This window comes from Pyrus communis, chromosome 8 (assembly GCF_963583255.1).
Source record: "Pyrus communis chromosome 8, drPyrComm1.1, whole genome shotgun sequence".
In the NCBI taxonomy this organism is placed as follows: Eukaryota; Viridiplantae; Streptophyta; class Magnoliopsida; order Rosales; family Rosaceae; genus Pyrus; species Pyrus communis.
Window position 1 is genome coordinate 2,793,125 of NC_084810.1, and position 18,680 is coordinate 2,811,804.

General features: G+C 36.3%; 2 protein-coding genes across 2 annotated transcripts; both read left to right on the forward strand.

Annotated features, from left to right (window-relative positions):
• Positions 1-551: 551 nt before the first annotated feature.
• On the forward strand, positions 552-4,925 carry LOC137741865 (cytochrome P450 72A225-like). Its single transcript, XM_068481571.1, has 2 exons — positions 552-942; positions 4,768-4,925. The coding sequence occupies exons 1-2, from the start codon at positions 552-554 to the stop codon at positions 4,923-4,925; spliced, it is 549 nt and encodes a 182-aa protein (XP_068337672.1).
• A 6,180-nt stretch (positions 4,926-11,105) lies between these two features.
• LOC137741478 (cytochrome P450 CYP72A219-like) lies at positions 11,106-13,249 on the forward strand. Its single transcript, XM_068481183.1, has 5 exons — positions 11,106-11,385; positions 11,541-11,758; positions 11,994-12,247; positions 12,316-12,709; positions 12,818-13,249. The coding sequence occupies exons 1-5, from the start codon at positions 11,106-11,108 to the stop codon at positions 13,247-13,249; spliced, it is 1,578 nt and encodes a 525-aa protein (XP_068337284.1).
• The last annotated feature ends 5,431 nt before the right edge of the window (positions 13,250-18,680 follow it).

Genomic DNA, 18,680 nt, shown 5'->3' on the forward strand with positions numbered 1-18,680 from the left:
GATTTAGTGTTCAGGTTATGTTTTACTTGCCTTTTATTTTTTCAAATAATTTATTCATGCTATATGAATAAAACTAACTAAATTGATAATAACGAGGAATAATTGCAATTTGAGTCTATGCATAATAGAAAGATAAGAGTACCAATTTTGGTGCAGACTTAGGTTTAATCAAGTTGGTTAGAGGAGCGTGTTCTCTTTCTTTACATTCAAAGTTCGAGTCTCTATTTTTGTAGTATAGATGAATTGTGTAGAACATTTTTTAAAAAATGTCTCCTTTCTATGGGGGAACCTATTTATCTCTTCATTTGAGATTAATGTATCTTTATCGTACAAACATCATATTTGAATTGTTCTTTTTATTTTTTTATTTTTGTTATCATCATCTAATGCACCTACGATGAGCAATAACACACCAACCTTTGATGAGCTAATGCACCTACGTGTTGTAAGTGTCTAATGTTTTCATGTAAACTAATTATATGTATAATTTGAATGTTTTATATCGCTCACATGAAATAATTAGCTACACCTATAATATGCCCTAGGTGACCATGATCTTACTGGAAGTTCTGAGATTATACCCACCGGGTGTTGAGGTGTCTAGAATCACTCACAAGAAAACACAACTTGGGAAATTATCATTACCAGCTGGAGTCGACGTCTATGTACCCATACTTCTTGTTCACCATGACAAAGAATTGTGGGGTGACGATGCAGATGAGTTCAAACCAGAGAGGTTTTCAGGAGGAGTTTCAAATGCAACAAACAACAGATTCACATACTTCCCCTTTGGCGCTGGTCCGCGGATTTGCATTGGCCAAAATTTTGCTATGATGGAAGCAAAACTGGCCTTATCATTGATCTTACAACACTTCACCTTCGAGCTCTCTTCATCCTATGCTCATGATCCTTCAACATACGCAACTCTTCAACCTCAATCTGGTGCTCACATCATTTTACGTAAACGTCGTTATTAGTTTTGTTAAGTATCGATGTTTAAAGTTCTAAACCATGTATTGTGTTGTAATGCATGTATTTTCTCTAAATAAAACTTTGCCGCCTAATATGTCTTGCATGTTATTTCTAGAAGCTGCTACATAAGAATGAGCTAGATATAGATAGTCATAGTGACGCAGTGAGTTCAGCTTCGCCTGTGATGCAAGACGTAGCCTCCAGTAAGAACATTTTAATAGCCTAATGTGGTGCACATGATATGGTCCAAGTGTGATATATTCAGTTTAATGGATATTATTGTGATGGGTAATAAATAACTATGAGTTTCAAGGAAACAGGTTCTCTTTACCTATAACAGTGCACATACCCATATAGTGTTACATTAATGAAAAACACGTATTAGGGTGCACATACTCATCTACATAACGTTCAAGATAAAGGTTGTAGATGATATTTAACGACTAGTTATCAAGTTATGTGATTTACGTCTTCCCCATTAATTGTGTGAATATCATGGAGTTCAAGATTTTGGCTCATAAATTGAGTCTTATGACTTTACCCAATTTTAAGTTGGTTTTTATTACAAATAGTCCATGAAATTAACCCTCGCCATCAAGATAGTCTTTGAAATTGAAAATCAATCAATATAGTTTTTGAAAATATGTGTTGCAAATCAATATGGTCATTCCGTTATAATTATGTTAAGTGCTGATGTGGCACATAAATGGGCCCCATAAGTTTTTTTTTCTCCTCACAAATGATCCTTGAAATTGATCCACGATATCAAAATGGTCCTGAAATTGACTCGCGACATCAAAATGGTTCTTGAATTTGAAAATTGATCAATGTAGTCCAACAAGTAAGTGTCTCAAATCAATGTAGTCCTTCTATTATATTATTGTTATGTGCTGATGCGACACATAAATGGGTCACACAAGTCTAATTAAATTTAAAAAAAAAATTAGAAATATGCTTAATAATTTAATAGTTAATAAAAAATTGTCAACTCAAAAATCCAATCTTGCAATCACCTCCGATCACAGTCCACATTTCTCTACCTCATTCGTTCTCTATTCTCTAAAAGAAATCTCAATACACTCATCTTTACACATTTCGACACCCTTCACCAAATTGAACCTGGATCGAGATCAACTTTGGTGATGGCTTGGCCCATTAGCAACGACTACTGGAACATCACCGTTAACATTTAGGCAATCAACATCTTCACAACCTTAATCTTGGAAAGCTTGTTCACGCTTCTTTGTTGGTCTGGTGATGCAAAGAACGATGAGGTTTGCCTTAAGATATTGAGGTTATAACCGAGGTGTGCCCATTGTTGGTTGAAAACTATTTCCACACCCCCTCTTAGGCCTTGGTTAAGCCTTGTGCCTTTGAGAATTTATGGAATGGATCTCTCTTCGGAGTAGGCCCTACTATAAGAAGAAAAAAAAACTCCATTGTGCAAAAGGGTATTTAGACAATTTTTTAATTAATTATTAAACCCACATCAACACATAACAAATTTTTTTATAGAATTGTGGCGGAATGATCATATTGATTTGTAACACATATTTTCAAGGACTACATTGATTGATTTTCAATTTCAGGGACCATATTAATGATGTGGATCAATTTCAAGGACCATCTTGATGGTGTGGATCAATTTAGGAACTATTTGTGATAAAAACCTATAAATTTTGTGGGGCCCATTTATATGCCACATCAGTACTTAACAGAATTGTGACAAAATGACCATATAGTTTTGCGACGCCTATTTTCAGATACTATATTGATTGATTTTTAATTTCAGGGACCATTTGTGATAAAAATCCTTCTAAGTTTACATGTTGTATGCTCTGAGAACTCTTATATTTTCCATTAATATTTAGAGTTTAATTTATTCTGTACCAGCTTTCATGATTGGTGATTTGGATTACATATCACCAAAAATTAAAAAAAAAAAAAAAAAAAAAAAAAAAAAAAAAGGAGAGAGAGATTTCGTCGCCTTATGTTTTGCCCGACAACAATCTATCGGGTAAAATTCGTTGCAAATGGCAATTTCTGATAGTGTATCTATCGGCAACTTTACTGTATGTGTATATACTCAAACGTCGCGTGGAGTGATCTTTGATGAACAATTTCATACGTGAGTATTTAAAATGATTTCTCACTTTGGTTTGGCCTGACACAAGTAAAGTTTATAAGAACTTTTCGTCTGGGTCTTTTCCTTTTTTTACTTTATGAAGGATGTATTATCATGTGTGTTGTAAACAGTGTTATTATAGGAATGCGACTGTGTAAATTAGAAATAGGAATTCATTAGGTGTTTGAAGAGATCAAATCCTTTATGACTTGTGTTACTTGTAAGTGTGAGAGGTTTTAAGTTCGATTTTCACCAAATACGAATTTAAACAATATTATTGCTAGCCTATTGTGAATCTAAACCCATCTCCTCCCCTTTAGTGTAGATAATATTATTCGTTCAAAAAAAAAAAAAAAAAAGAAGCAACTCTAAACCTAATCCCTTTGATTTTTATTTTTATTTCATGCTTTGTATACTAATATTACTATGTTTCGTTATATGCAAATTGCTTGTTGATGTATGCGTGGGTATATCAAAAAAAGAATAAACAAAGGATTTCAAAAGAGTAATATTACATTTACCATCTAATTGTACCATCTCTCTAATAGAGATAAGATCTACCAATGCATTTGAGTCTCATTTTTATTTGAGAGATGGTAAGAATAACATTTTTTATTTCAAAAACCCTAAAATCCGTAGTAGCAGCAGCTGGAAGACGCACCCCATGGCGACACGATGAGCGCGCCAAGCAACGAGCCAAAGTCACCAAACCCTAGCCCTGGCCTAGACAACACGTCGTTTTTTTTTACGGCATAAACCGAGAAAACCCTACATCTGTGAGGACTAGCTAGTCAACATGATGCCAGAAGTCGCCTTCCCGTGATGGCGGGGTTGTCTATGACGACTGGAATCCAAGAGATTACCCAAAGAATCTCATTGGATTAGGGCATCTTGAGGGCACCCGTAACATCTCCGAGGTCGGTACACCTCGCCGCCATCATGTGTGATGATGTCGGCATCGAAATAGGTGAAGGACCACCATGTGTGACGATGTCAGCATCGAAATAGGGTGTACCGAATGGACCTAAGACCTTTGGGCCTCCCTAGGCCATCATTAAACAAAATGTAAGGGAGGAAATTTAGAGAGTTTTTGTACTGGCATGAATAATTATTTTGATACAACCTTATTTTACACTAAGGGATGAAAGTTTGAGTTCATAACAATAATTTAATATCGAACTCGCTATTCATATGAGTCGAACTAAGTCCTTCTAATGTTAAGTGAAAAAAAATAAAAAAATACATAATGCTTACATTGGCATGGGTCTTTATAAAGAAAAGGATGAACCTATAGGGTGCGTTTGTTGCACCGGACTATCTCGGACTGGATTAGCTTTAGGGACTAAGCTAGACTGGCTTAGACTAGACTAAGCTGGACTGACTTAATGAAGCGTTTGGTGCAGTGTCAGACTAAAAAGAAGGATAATAACAAACTACAATATTATATTTTTTTAATTCATATCTAATAATATTATATTAATTAATTCTATCTTTTTTATTCTAATAATACTCTCCCTCTCTCTGGAAGCCTCCATTCTTTTCTCCCTCTTTATCTCCCTCGTTCTCTCCGTCCCACACTCTCCTTCCCTTTCCTTTTTTTTTTCTGATTAATTGCCAAAAAAATTCTGCAAAATGAAGAATCGAGCTTGGTTTCTCTGGTTTTTGTTCAGTGCAAGATTCCAACTGGGGGGAGCTTTCCAATTCTGTGGATTCAATTGGAGCCGCAAGTCTTTGGAGCGGCGGAACCGGCCTGCAGCGATTCCCAAGCGTGCTTAGAATATCTTCAATGCAGGAGAAGTCGACTGCTACTGAGTCGTCGTCGCAGTAGCAAAACTACAGTACCATCAGGATGGAGCAACTGTCGTCGTCGCGGCCAAGTTCGAGCCGAGCTCGGATCTCGGCGGAGCAGAAAGAGAAGAAAGCGAGGAGAGAGGAAGAGGGGAAGGGGGAATTGGCAAAGGGGAATGATGATGGCTCTCAGCGTTTGTGAACATAGAAGCAGCGGAAGACGCAAAGGAGTTAGTCCCCGCTAATCCCATGGTTCTCGACGGGTTTGCTAGCGAGGGAGTTAGTCCCCGCGAGTCTCTTCTAATCTCATTAAACTTAGTCCCGAACTGTCAACAAACATGGGACTAGATTACTACATAATCCAGTCCAAGCCAGCGAAAGCTAGCGAGCTCAAACAAACACACCCATAGAGTTTTTATGAGTTTAATTAGTATTGAGAAAATTATACCATAGGCATATAAAACTAATTGTTGAACGCATGGCGGCCACACTGTTAACACAATAGACCTTAATTTATAACAGAAATAGTTTTCTTTCAACATAAATTGATCCTTCATGCAGTTTGGATATACTTGATGTGTTATAACAGTTTTGTAAAACAACGTGCTATATGCTATATGGTACGAGCTGCAGAATGGGTCCGGGACTATCATGGCCCCCATGTGGCTCAGCCACTGATCCGATTTTTACTACCATGAAGCTGAAGTTTGCAAATTCTCTTGTGCAGACTTGTGTGTGCGGACTATCTGTTTGGACCAACATGAACTATTGAATTTTATCTAAACGGCTCACATAAGCCAATTGAGCTTAGCGTGAAACCAGGTCATAAATGATCCATTAATTATTGGTCAACAGAACTGGACAATAGTTACAAAAAATTGAATTTGTAACTTCCCCGTGAGTTTACCTTGTCATCTCCCTCTGCCCAACACTTCCATGCGAATTAAAAAAATTTCGTTCGAGTTTCACACAACGTCTCTGACGGCGTCTTCCACACCGCGTCTTCGAATCGACAGTGGCATACTTCGTTTCAAACTCTTTTGACACAAAAGACGCACCTTGATTCGTTTGCAGTTTGTGCTGAGGAATGACGGCCTACTTACTTCCTCCAAAACAATTGCCTACTTGCTTCCTTCAAATCGATGACAAACTTGCTTCCGCCAAATCGACGTCATAGTTCCTTCCCTTAAAGTCACTTTGAAATTTCGGGTTGTTGATTTGGTGACTTTAAAATTTTGGAACCCTAGTAAGTAAACTTTTATTTATGTTCATCTTTTAAAAAAAAAAAAAAACAAAAAATTAATTTAGCATTCATGGTTAATTATTCATACTTGATGAAGTTTGTTGAAATTTGAGATTGATATAGGTTTATGAATGCTTGTTGAAAGTTGTGTTTAGGTTTTATATTGTTAAATTTGGTCCAGATGGAGTTATATTTTTAACTTGGTTGAGTTGTGTTGATTAAAACTTGTTTAAATTTATGAATGAACTAATTTTTTCAAAATTTATGAAGTTTTGTTTAGGCTTGGTGTATGTTTATATGAATACTTGTTGACATGTTGCGTTTAGGGTTTATATTGTTGACTTGGTTTGAGTTGGACTTGTAGTTGACTTGGGTTGAGTTGCGTTGATGAAACTTAGATGCAAACTCGGATGTCAAATTAATTCATTTTTAAACACATGACCTTATCAAGTGCTGCCGCCTAAGTTTTGCAAGTGTTTGGACCAATCAAAATGCGTCACATGTTTGGGTTGTGTATTGCCAAATTCAATACTACCCTCGCGGGTATTTTTTGGATGATGACTTGTGACATGTAATGAAATAATACCCTAAACCCTAGTGATGACACATAATCTGTCACATGAATGATGAAAATGTTGACTTCCATTGACTTTTGTCTGTTGACATGTAGAAAATTTTATTTTATTTTATTTCTATAGCAGTCGCCGATATGAACACATAGGCACGAACAAAATCGGATTTGAAGCTAAAACGAAGCTTCTACGAATTTTTGAATGTTAAAGGCATTTTGATAATTTCACAATTGAAGATATTTCTCCGCTTTGGGCCTCTCCTTGGTTGACAAGTGGCAATTTCCCCCCATTTCTGGGGTGCCCTTTTCTTCCCCTCATGTGACTTCTTTCTCTTTCTCTCTCTCTTCTCATCTCTCTCTCCTTCTTCGGCAAAGCACAGTCATCACCATCACAACCAGATTTCGACCACCGTTCCCTAATCTTCTATCTCTCCCTAAAACCTAGGATCATAGATCACGAAATCAAACCAAAGCTTGAAGCTGTACATTGCACAGTGCTGCTGCATTGTTCATTACATTTCCCGGTGAGTTTCTTTCATTCACGACCAAGGTAAGCCTCGAGGTCCTTTCCTTCCGCCTCATTTCATTAAAATGTTTAATTTCTGAGCTTCAATGTGAGTTGTACACGTGATTTGACATGGGAAATAACTCGGGGGAAACTTTCCCTAGATTCCGATGAGAACCGTCACCTTCTTGGCCATTTCCAACCACGACACAGCTCCAAAATGGTATGAATCTCATCTTCTCATTCTAAGCTTCATTTCTATAGTTAGAATGTTGAAAATGGTGAAGAAATGAGCTGAAGCAGAGCTCTAGAAACTCTGCCCAGATTTCGGCCAAACCCATGGCCTGAAACCGAGTTGACCCGACCCACAACCCAAAAACCCAATCCAATAACCCAGCCCAAATCCTTGGCCCTTAAACCCTAACCCGGATCCAACCCAACTACTAAGCCCAATCCAACAACCGGCCCAACCCAGCAACCCAAAGCCCAGATCTGACTCGACCTGGACCTAATCCTAGTTTCTAAGGTCCGTCCGTGGAGAGTTGTCATGGCCGGCACGTGGAGCACACGCACCTCTGTTTGAGGTACTGTGCTCCGCCGTCGTCCACAGTGGTGACCACGACGACACTGGCGAATTTTCCAACGACTCAACTCAGTGTGTGGCGGTGTGTGTGGTGGCTCGTGGCCTCTTAGGTTGCCACTGCGTGATGGAACCCAAGGTCCCTCCTTAGGTTTTTCAACGTGCCGAATCCGAATCCACTGTTCATTTTCCCAAATTCTATCGTTTCAGTAGAGATTTAGTAAATGGTCTCCATTTGTGTTTAGGTGCAACGATTGGAAGTGATCCGGTTCTCCCTAGTTCGAGCAGCTCTCCGGTAGCGGAATACTTGTGAGTGGACCCCTTCTCAAATTGCATGTTTTTTTTATAAAATATTATGCTTGCATGCATTTCATATTTCATGAATTGAGTATGTTTTATATTATGTTTTACAGAGAGTTTATGATTTATTTAAATTGCTTTTACAAAATATTTATGATTTATCGAATTTACGTTTTACTAAAGGTTATGAATTATTGGATTTTCTTATATAAAATTCTACGGATTTACGATTATGATTTTTTTGGATTTATGAGATGAGGCTTTGAGCTTTTGAGCTCCGAATTTGATATGAGATTTTGAGATATGTTTTCGGTGCTTATCTAGTGGGTTATCATACAGCACATACACACAACACGGGTATGTAGACATTTATGGTCATAGGACACAATTAAGGATATTTATGACATACCCCCAGCTTCACTGGCAAAACTAGTGTCGTACAGCTTCACTGGCCACGACTAGTGTCAATGTGTTATGTATATGTTTCTTCTCTAGCGTAACCCAGAGTCGTACAACTTCACCTTCGGGTGATGGGGCCTACCATGTTTCTTCACTGGCGTAACTCAGTGTCGTACAGCTTCACCTTCAGGTGATGGACAGGTTATCCCTTCAGGTGACTATGATACCCCTAGTTGAGTACATTAATGATGTGATTTACAAAGGTTTTATGGATTTACCTTCGGGCGACGATATTACCATTGTTTTGATTTATGAGATTCTTGGGTTTTGCCTTCGGGCGTTTCGATACCACCTTAGAGATGATTTTATTGCTATGAATATTTTTGGCATGTAGAGTTTTAGAAAAACTTATATGTAGTATTATATGAGTTTTCAAAACAAGGGGTTAATATGTTCAAAATGAAATCGGTTTTCGTATTATTAGTATTAGTATAAATTATGGTCCACTCACCTTTTGGATTATTGCTACTATTGCCTCTTAATGTTTGCATATTCTTTTTGAATGTTGTTTTTTGCATGACTTTTGGATTACATGTCCCTTCATGTTCTCGTAAATTCGTATATCCATGGCTTTCGTCACTTTGGAATGGCAGCTAGCACGTGCCATTCAGGTGTCATTTGGATATATGGGTTGGGGCGTGTCATCTAGTCATTTACAATCCCCTCTATCTAATTTTTCTAATCCATTCCTAACAAATTAAAGCCTAAGTTCCATGAACTTAAAAAGTCCCTCTTTCAAACGCACCACTAGGGACTATATGTACAGTGGCGTTCAAATAAGCGTTTAAGTATTTAACTATTTTCAATCTTTGCCCTCAAGATTTTTTTGGTCAGACCCCTTCTTTGGTCTGAAGTTTAGGGACTTCACCTTCAGTATTGAACAGTTTCTGTATAAAGTGATTTTGTCTCTGCATCATTCCTGCCCCTATCCAGCCCCTATCTAGCGAAAGCCATCCGGAAAGCATCTAGTATCATCTGACTGTCTGTTATATGAGAATAAGATAATTTGTCATCTCAAGCACTGGATGCTTTACGTATTGCCTTGGAGGAAAATGTAGCATTATCATGCTGTGCTTTTGATTAGAATTTGTGAATCTCAAACGACAACTCACTTTGGCAGGTGTTGGAGATTATTTATGCTCAAATTGTGGAATCACTGTCTCCTCGATGCACGGACCATGAACATCTGTAACATAATTCTTGAACAATGTCAAAGCCCGGTGTTGGAACCCCAAAGTTGAAAGAGATTATTTTGTTGCCTCCATTTTGTATTATGTTTGCTTATTTCATAGTTGGGCTGAAAGATTTTTCCATGCCTATTGCCTTTGCTGTAATGAGCTGTGTGCGATTTTCCAGATGAATGTAGAACTGTACTATGTATCCATGTATCCTAACATGAGAGAAAGCATAGCAAAGATATTTCAATAAATGTCTTAAAAAAATTTAAGTTCTTTCTTTACAGTGATTTAGTGTTCAGGTTATGTTTTAGTTGCCTTTTTTTTCAAATAATTTATTCATGCTATATGAATAAAACTAACTAAATTGATAATAGCGAGGAATAATTGCAATTTGAGTCTATGCATAATAGAAAGATAAGAGTACCAATTTTGGTGCAAATGTAGGTTTAGTCAAGCTAGTTAGCGGAGCGTACTCTCTTTCTTTACATTCAAAGTTCGAGTCTTTATTTTTGTAGTATAGATGAATTTAGTGTAGAGCATTTTTGAAAAATATGTGACCTTTCTATGGGGGAACGTATTTGCCCCTCCACTTGAGATTAACGTATCTTTATCGTACAAACATCATATTCAAATTATTTATTTATTTATTTATTTTTATCATCATCTAAAGATCATTATTGCACAAAATTATTTAATTTGGAGACTATTTAGCCATCCTTGCATGTGAAAATCAATCGATGATTTTGATATAAAGCCGTATCATCATAATAAATTGCACATTTGTTGATGCATACGAATTATTTGGAAAAAAATTTTGATGTCTCCAAATCATCACCATACGATGTTATGATTTCACTAAAATTATAGCACGTGTGTTTATTTACTTTTTATTAATATATTCTAAAATTGCGACATCAATTTTATCCTTATCCATGTTATAAAAAAATTTCGGTTATTAACGCATCATTATGATGTGCCAACCATTAAATTTGTCCTAAATCAAAGAGATTTTTCAGTATATCGGAAACATGAACCGATACATTAAGTGTCTTAATGCTATTGGTTGGTGGTTTTCTTTTAATTTTTTTTTATTTTTTTATTTTTAGTTTTTAATCAATTGTATTATTACACTTTGTATTATCGGGTCATATACCCAGCACACTAAAAAAACATAGACGTGCAAATGCCACTTGGATCCCTACACCTCCATGCAAACTGACACCAAGCCATCCTCTTACGTACCACCATCGTTTTACATGTGAATCAAGACTGGATATAAGGTGCTTACAGGAAGCAAGCATTTTCCACCCCATTCAAACAAGTTCCTCATCACCAAAACTGCATCTCTCTCTTTACTTTCCCCTCTCTTTCTCGCCACAGGTTAATGGAAGCCTCGCTGGGCAGTGTTGCTCTGACTGTTGTTTTGGTTAGCATCGTAGCATGGGCATGGAGTTTGCTGAATTGGGTGTGGTTTAGGCCAAAGAAATTAGAAAGATACCTGAGGCAACAAGGCTTGGCAGGCAACTCCTACAGACTTTTGTTTGGAGACTTGAAAGAAATCTCCATGATCCACAAACAAGTAAGATCCAAACCCATGAACCACCTCTCACATGATATAGTGCCGCACATCCTCCCTTTTCTCCACCAGACGGTGATCACCTACGGTATGTTAAGTCTTATTTGTCAAATATATATGTATTGTGAACTCTCACCGTATGCCAAATAGTTGATTACATTCATATCACCATGCATGTGTAGTACTCTGTATAAGTTAAACATGACATGGATTAGTTAATTAAACAAAAACTAAAATTTGCAGGTAAGAATTCTTTTATTTGGATGGGGCCCACCCTGAGGGTGAACATTTTGAATCCAGAAGATTTGAGGGATGTCTTACACAGATATGATGATTTTCGGAAGCCACTTAGTAATCCAATTACAAAGGTACTTTCACAGGGACTCGTAAATATTGATGGTGAGAAATGGACGAAACACAGAAAGATTATCAACCCAGCATTCCATTTAGAGAAGTTAAAGGTATTGTACTGTATATTTCCAACATGCATTCAAGTTTCTTGAGCTTTCGTTTTCTTCTGTTCCTTTTTTGCATGAACAATTCCTGGAGATCTAATTAACAATTGTGTGTATTTTATAAGTAACTAGCCTCCCTGTCGTTTTTCATTGTTCATATAATCCAACACTATGAACAATTCTTGGAGATCTATATATATATTGGTGATAAAGTGATAATTAATAATTTTTCTCATTGCAGTTTATGGTACCGATATTTTACCAAAGTTGTAACGAGATGATTGACACTTGGGAGAACTTGGTCGCCAACGAGGGTTTATTTGAGTTGGATGTGTGGCCTTGGCTTCAGAGTTTGGCAGGGGATGTGATTTCTCGAGCTGCATTTGGAAGTAGCTATGAAGAGGGAAAGAAAATATTCCAACTGCTGAAAGAGCAAGCGAGAATTGGTGCAACACTTTTGAGAAGCGCAACAAGTGTCTATATCCCAGGATGGAGGTAAAAAACTTTTTTATTGGAAAAGAAAAAAATTTACTACTATTGTAATAAGTTCTTCATTTGTGCAGGTTTCTACCATCAAAAATGAACAAGAGGATGAAGGAAATTAGTAGAGAGATAAGAGTGTTAATCATGGATATTATAAACAAAAGAGAACGAACGATTAAGGCAGGTGACGATATTAATAAAGATGATTTATTGCGTATGCTTTTGGAGTCCAACTCCAATGAAATTAAGGAACTTGGGAACAACAAAAACCTTGGAATGAGTATTGAAGAAGTGATTGAGGAGTGTAAGCTGTTTTACTTTGTCGGGCAAGAGACCACTGCAGCATTGCTTGTTTGGGCAATGGTTTTACTAAGCCACAATCAGAATTGGCAAAATCGAGCAAGAGAAGAAGTCTTGCAGGTTATTGGAAGCAATAACACACCAACCTTTGATGCGCTAATGCACCTACATGTTGTAAGTGTCTAATGTTTTCTTGTAAACTAATTATATGTATAAACTTGTAATTTGAATGTTTTATATCGCTTACATGAAATAATTAGTTGCACCTATAATATGCCCTAGGTGACCATGATCTTACTGGAAGTTCTGAGATTATACCCACCGGGTGTTGAGGTGTCTAGAATCACTCACAATACAACACAACTTGGGAAATTATCATTACCAGCTGGAGTCGACGTCTATGTCCCCATAGTTCTTGTTCACCATGACAAAGAATTGTGGGGTGACGATGCAGATGAGTTCAAACCAGAGAGGTTTTCAGGAGGAGTTTCAAAGGCAACAAACAACAGATTCACATACTTCCCTTTTGGCGCTGGTCCGCGGATTTGCATTGGCCAAAATTTTGCTATGATGGAAGCAAAACTGGCCTTATCAATGATCTTACAACACTTCACCTTCGAGCTCTCTTCATCCTATGCTCATGATCCTTTAACGTACACAACTCTTCAACCTCAATCTGGTGCTCACATAATTTTACGTAAACGTCGTTATTAGTTTTGTTAAGTATCGATGTTTGACATTAAAGTTCTAAACCATGTATTGTGTTGTAATGCATATATTTGCAGCCTAATATGTCTTGCATGTTATTTCTAGCAGTTGCTACATAAGAATGAGCTAGATATAGATAGGCATAATGACGCAGTGAGTTCAGCTTCGCCTGTGATGCAAGACGTAGCCTCCAGTAAGAATATTTTAATATCCTAATGTAGTGCACATGATATGGTCCGAGTGTGATACATTCAGTTTAATGGATGTTATTGTGATGGGTGATAAATAATTATGAGTTTCAAGGAAACAGGTTCTCTCTACTTATAACAGTGCACATACTTATATAGTGTTACATTAATGAAAAACTCGTATTAGAGTTTTAACGTGCAAACAAGGCTAAAGAGAGAACCTAATTTCCTCCACACTGATTGCTAATCTACGGAACGTTCAAGATAAAAGTTGTAGATGATCTTTAACGACTAGTTATCAAGTTATGTGATTTACATCTTCCCCATTAATAGTGTGAATTTCAAGGAGTTCAAGATTTTGGCTCATAAATCGAGTCTTATCCATTTACCCAATTTTAAGTTTACATGTTGTATGCTCTGAGAACTCTTAATGATTTTCCATTAATATTTAGAGTTTAATTTATTCCGTACCAGTTTTCATGAATGGTGATTTGGATTACATATCACTACAAAACAAAAGAAATGAGATTTTGTTGCCTTAGGTTTTGCCCGACAACAATCCGTCGGGTAAATTTCGTCACAAATGATAATTTCTGATAGTGTATCTGATGAGTCCATATTATGTTATATATTTTGTCCTAATCTTTTAAGTTATTGTGTTTCTTAATTTTTAGAAGAACTTTTCTAGTAAGGATTTTATTTTGTATTAGTATAAATCAGGCTTATTAGCCATTTGGGCTTAAGGGGAACACACGCACTAGTTAGGAGAACTGCTTTTGACGATTAAAGTTTATTTTCAAGGTGTTTTCTATCATTTTTCTATTTCAATAAAATTCTTTTTGTTTTATGATTGTTCGTAACTAATTTCTTTTGCTAGGGCGAGACCACGAGCCTTAGCATGAATATGTAGTTTTTATTTAATTGTTTATGATATTATGCATGCATACTTTGAGTTATTAATCACTGTGTTTAAACTGTCTCTATATCTTAATACTTAGCTATCATTAGGATGTTTAGATAAGTAATCGGATGCAATTCAATCGGAATGCCACCAGAGGATTGAGTATTGTTTCTTGTGAATGATAGTTGTAAGTTCACCTAGGACGAATATCAAGTCTTAGGGGTTGCATAGTTTTTCAAAGGGTTTTCACAAAGCTTAATGAGTCATGCATGTTTATATTTGATTTGAATGCCACAAGTAGAATATACATTAGGAAAACTTAACCTTCAAAGTTGCATGGGTAATCATAAGTAATTGGTAAAACTACATAGGATTGCTAATGGTGACAGCGGAACCCTGGTGCTTCAATTGCTTTTCAAATTATTTTCTTTTGTTTTATTTACTTTGCTAATTTATTTAATTGTTTTTAATTAAATTCGTTTTTAATATTTTAGGTCATAAAATCAACATTTTCCAAACTTTGTTTTCAAATAATTAATTAAGATTTGGTTTTAACATCAATTATTCATTCAATCCCTGTGGAAAACAACCTTATTTGAGCTACTATACTACGATACCTTATACTCTTGCAAGTATTTATAGGTGCTTTTATCCCCACTTTTTCAAGTGGTAAAAAACCTATGAAGAAATTGGCGCCGTTGCCGGGGAGATGGGGATTTTTATTTTTATTCTTTATTTTTAATTATTTCTTTTCCTTTTTGGGAAATAAAAAATGTTAGGTTTTTAATTTTTGTGTCAATAAAAAATTTCATTCTTTTTAAGTTAATATCCATAGATGATTTTAAACGTTAGAACAAATGGACATGGTGAAGGTTAATCCCACAATAGAGTAGTTTCTATTTATTTTTGCTTAGACACTAATTCATGAGTTATACTTTGAAAATTGCACATTCACATCAACATGGTTTGTGAGGAGTGAGACTGAAATACTTGCTTTTCGTCTATGTAATTTTTAATTTTTGTTCTAAATAAAGTAAAGTTTAGCTTTTGTTATAATAAAGTAATAATTGTTCCACCTGAGGCTTTGCTTAGTAACCGGGCCAGTTTTGCCTAATCAGTAGTGATTCTCACATCAAACGGTAGAGTCTTGGCATGGGGCATGGTGGTTAGTTGGTTTCCTAGCCTTTTTAGCTCGAGTTAATAAGTCGTTAGAGGTTTTCTACACCTAGTGCCCTAAAGCCTTAGGGTTTGGGAGACATTGACCTAAAGCTCGTTACATGGGTTGGATAGAAAGTTTAAGGGAACTGACATAGCATGACAACAACTATTACTAAAGAAAAAAAATATATGAAAAAAGAAATGAAAAAGAAAAAAAAAATCGAAAAGAAAAAAGTATATATCAGTATCTATCGGCAACTTTCCTGTGTGTATATACTCAAGCGTTGCGTGGAGCGATATTTGATGAACGATTTCATACGTGGGTGTTTAAAATGATTTCTCACTTTGGTTTGGCCTGACACGAGTAAAGATTATAAGAACTTTTTCGTTTGGGTCTTTTCCCTTTTTTCGCTTTATGAAGGATGTATTATCATGTGTGTTGTAAACAGTGTTATTATATAGGAATGTGATTGTGTAAACTAGAAATAAGAATTGAGTATGTGTTTGTAGAGATCAAATCCTTCATGACTTGTATTACTTATAAGTAAAAGGTCTTAAGTTCAATTCTCACCAAATGTGAATTTGAATAACATTATTACTAGCTCATTATCAGACTAAGCTCACCTCCTCCTCCTTAGTATAAATAATATTGTTTGTTCAAATAAAATAAAATAAAAGCAACTCGAAACCTAATCCCTTTGATTTTTATTTTTATTTCATGCTTTGTATACTAAGATTACTATGCTTCATTATATGCAAATTACTTGTTGATGTTTGTGTGGGAATATCAAAAGAAAAAAGAAAAAAGGAATTTCAAAAGAGTAAGGTTACATTTGCTACCTAGTTGTATCATCTCTCTAATAGAGATAGGATCCGCCAATGTATTTGAATCTCATCTTTATTAGAGAGATGGTAAGAATAGCATTTTTTATTTCTAAAACCCTAAAACCCGTCATAGCCGCAGTTGGAAGACGCACCCCATGGCGAGATGATGAGATGTACCAAGCAACGTGCTAGGTCACCAAACCCTAGCCTTGGCCTAGACAACAAGTCGTTTTTTACAGTAGTGCTCCTAACCTCCCGACGCCAAGGCCACCCTATCTTCTCGCCATAAACCGAGGAAACCCTAAGACTGTGAGGACTAGCTAGCCAACATGACACCAGAAGCCGCCGTCCCGTGATGGTGGGGTTGTCTATGACGACTAGAATCCAAGAGATTCCCCAAAGAATCTCGTTGGATTAGGGCATCCTAAAATCATCTCCAACCGATGGCTGGTCAGAGCGCTCGTTTTAGCTTTCTGGCCCTCCAAGATTCTTCAAGATATTAATATTTTAATGAACAGTACATGGCCATATTTGTCTCCGTCTCCAACCGAGGGTCAAAGGGCCATAGGGCTCATTTTAGCCCTGTCACGAAAAACCGTCTCCAACCGAGGGTCAAAGGGTCATAGAGCCAAACATAATTTATTATTTAAATTTAAAAACTACAACAACTTAAATTCAAATCCAACAACATAAATTTAAAAACTACAACGATAACTAGCCTAAAAAACCAAAAAAATTAGAATTTTTAAGAATTTAAAAAGAAAATTGGCCCAAAAAACCTAAAAAAAAAAAATTAAAAAAAAAAAAAATTTGAATGCAACGGCTAGGCATTCAAATTTTTTATTTAAACAATCCTGTCGGTTATAACCGACAGGAATGCTATATTTTTTTGCCAGCCCTCTAGCCCTCTTTGATTCCTTGGGGCCCTCTCAGATTCCACAGCCCTCTGGCCTAGCCCTTGGTTGGAAACAGTTTTCAGGCTATTTTCGGCCCTCTGACCCTCTGGATCTTTCGGTTGGAGATGGCCTAAAGGCTCCGTAACATCTCCAAGGTCGGTGCACCTCGCAGCCGTCTGTGTGACGATGTCGGCATCGAAATAGGTGGAGGACCATCATGTGTGACGATGTCGGCACCGAAATAGGGTGTACCGAATGGACCTAAGACCTTTGGGCCTCCTAAAGCGGGTCAATCACATGGCGGAGTCATAAATACAGGTTAGGAGGGCCTTTAAGTTAGATCATTATTAAACAAAATATAAGGGAGGAAATTTAGAGATTTTTTTGTACTGGCATGAATAATAATTTTGATGCAACCTTATTTTATACTAAGGGGTGAAAGTTTGAGCTAAATCATATAATAAGTCCGTAACAATAATTTGATATCGAACCCGTTGTTCACATGAGTCTAACCTATGTCCTTCTAGATAAGTGGGAAAAAAAAAAACACATAATGCTTAGATTGGCATGGGTCTTTATAAACTAAAGAAAAGGATGAACCTATAGAGTTTTTATGAGTTTAATTACTATTGGGAAAATTTTACCATAAGCATAAAACTAATTGTTGAACACATGGCGGCAACACTGTCAACACAATGGACTTTGAATTTCGGGTTGTTGATTTGGTGACTTTGAAATTTTGGAACCTTAGTAAGTAAACTTTTTATTTATGTTCAATTTTTTAAAATTAATTTAGCATTCATGGTTAATTATTCATGCTTGTTGACGAAGTTTGTTGAAATTTGAGATTAATATACGTTTATGAATACTTGTTGAAAGTTGTGTTTAGGTTTTGTATTGTTAAATTTGGTCGAGATGGAGTTATATTTTAACTTGGTTGAGTTGTGTTGATGAAAGCTTGTTTAAATTTATGAATGAACTAAGTTTTTCGAAATTCATAAAGTTTTGTTTAGGCTTGGTGTATGTTCATATGAATACTTGTTGACATTTTGCGTTTAGGGGTTTATATTGTTGACTTGGGGTTAAGTTGGACTTGTAGTTGTCTTGGGTTGAGTTGCGTTGATGAAACTTGGATGCAAACTGAGATTCAAACTCGGATGTCAAATTAATTCATTGTTAAATAACACGTGGTCATTAGGTGCTGCCACCTGAGTTTTGCAAGAGTTTGGACCAATCAAAATGCGTCACATGTTTGGGTTGTGTACTGCCAAATTTCGATACTACCCTCACAGGTATTTTTTGGATGATGCCTTGTGACACGTAATGAAATAATACCCTAAACCCTAGTGATGACACAGAAGTTGTCACATGGCAATGAGTATAAGAGGTTATATGTGTTTTTCTTGAGAATAAAATCAAAGAAAAATCGTAAAAAAATTTTGAAATTGCTACAGATTCCTTGAAACGTG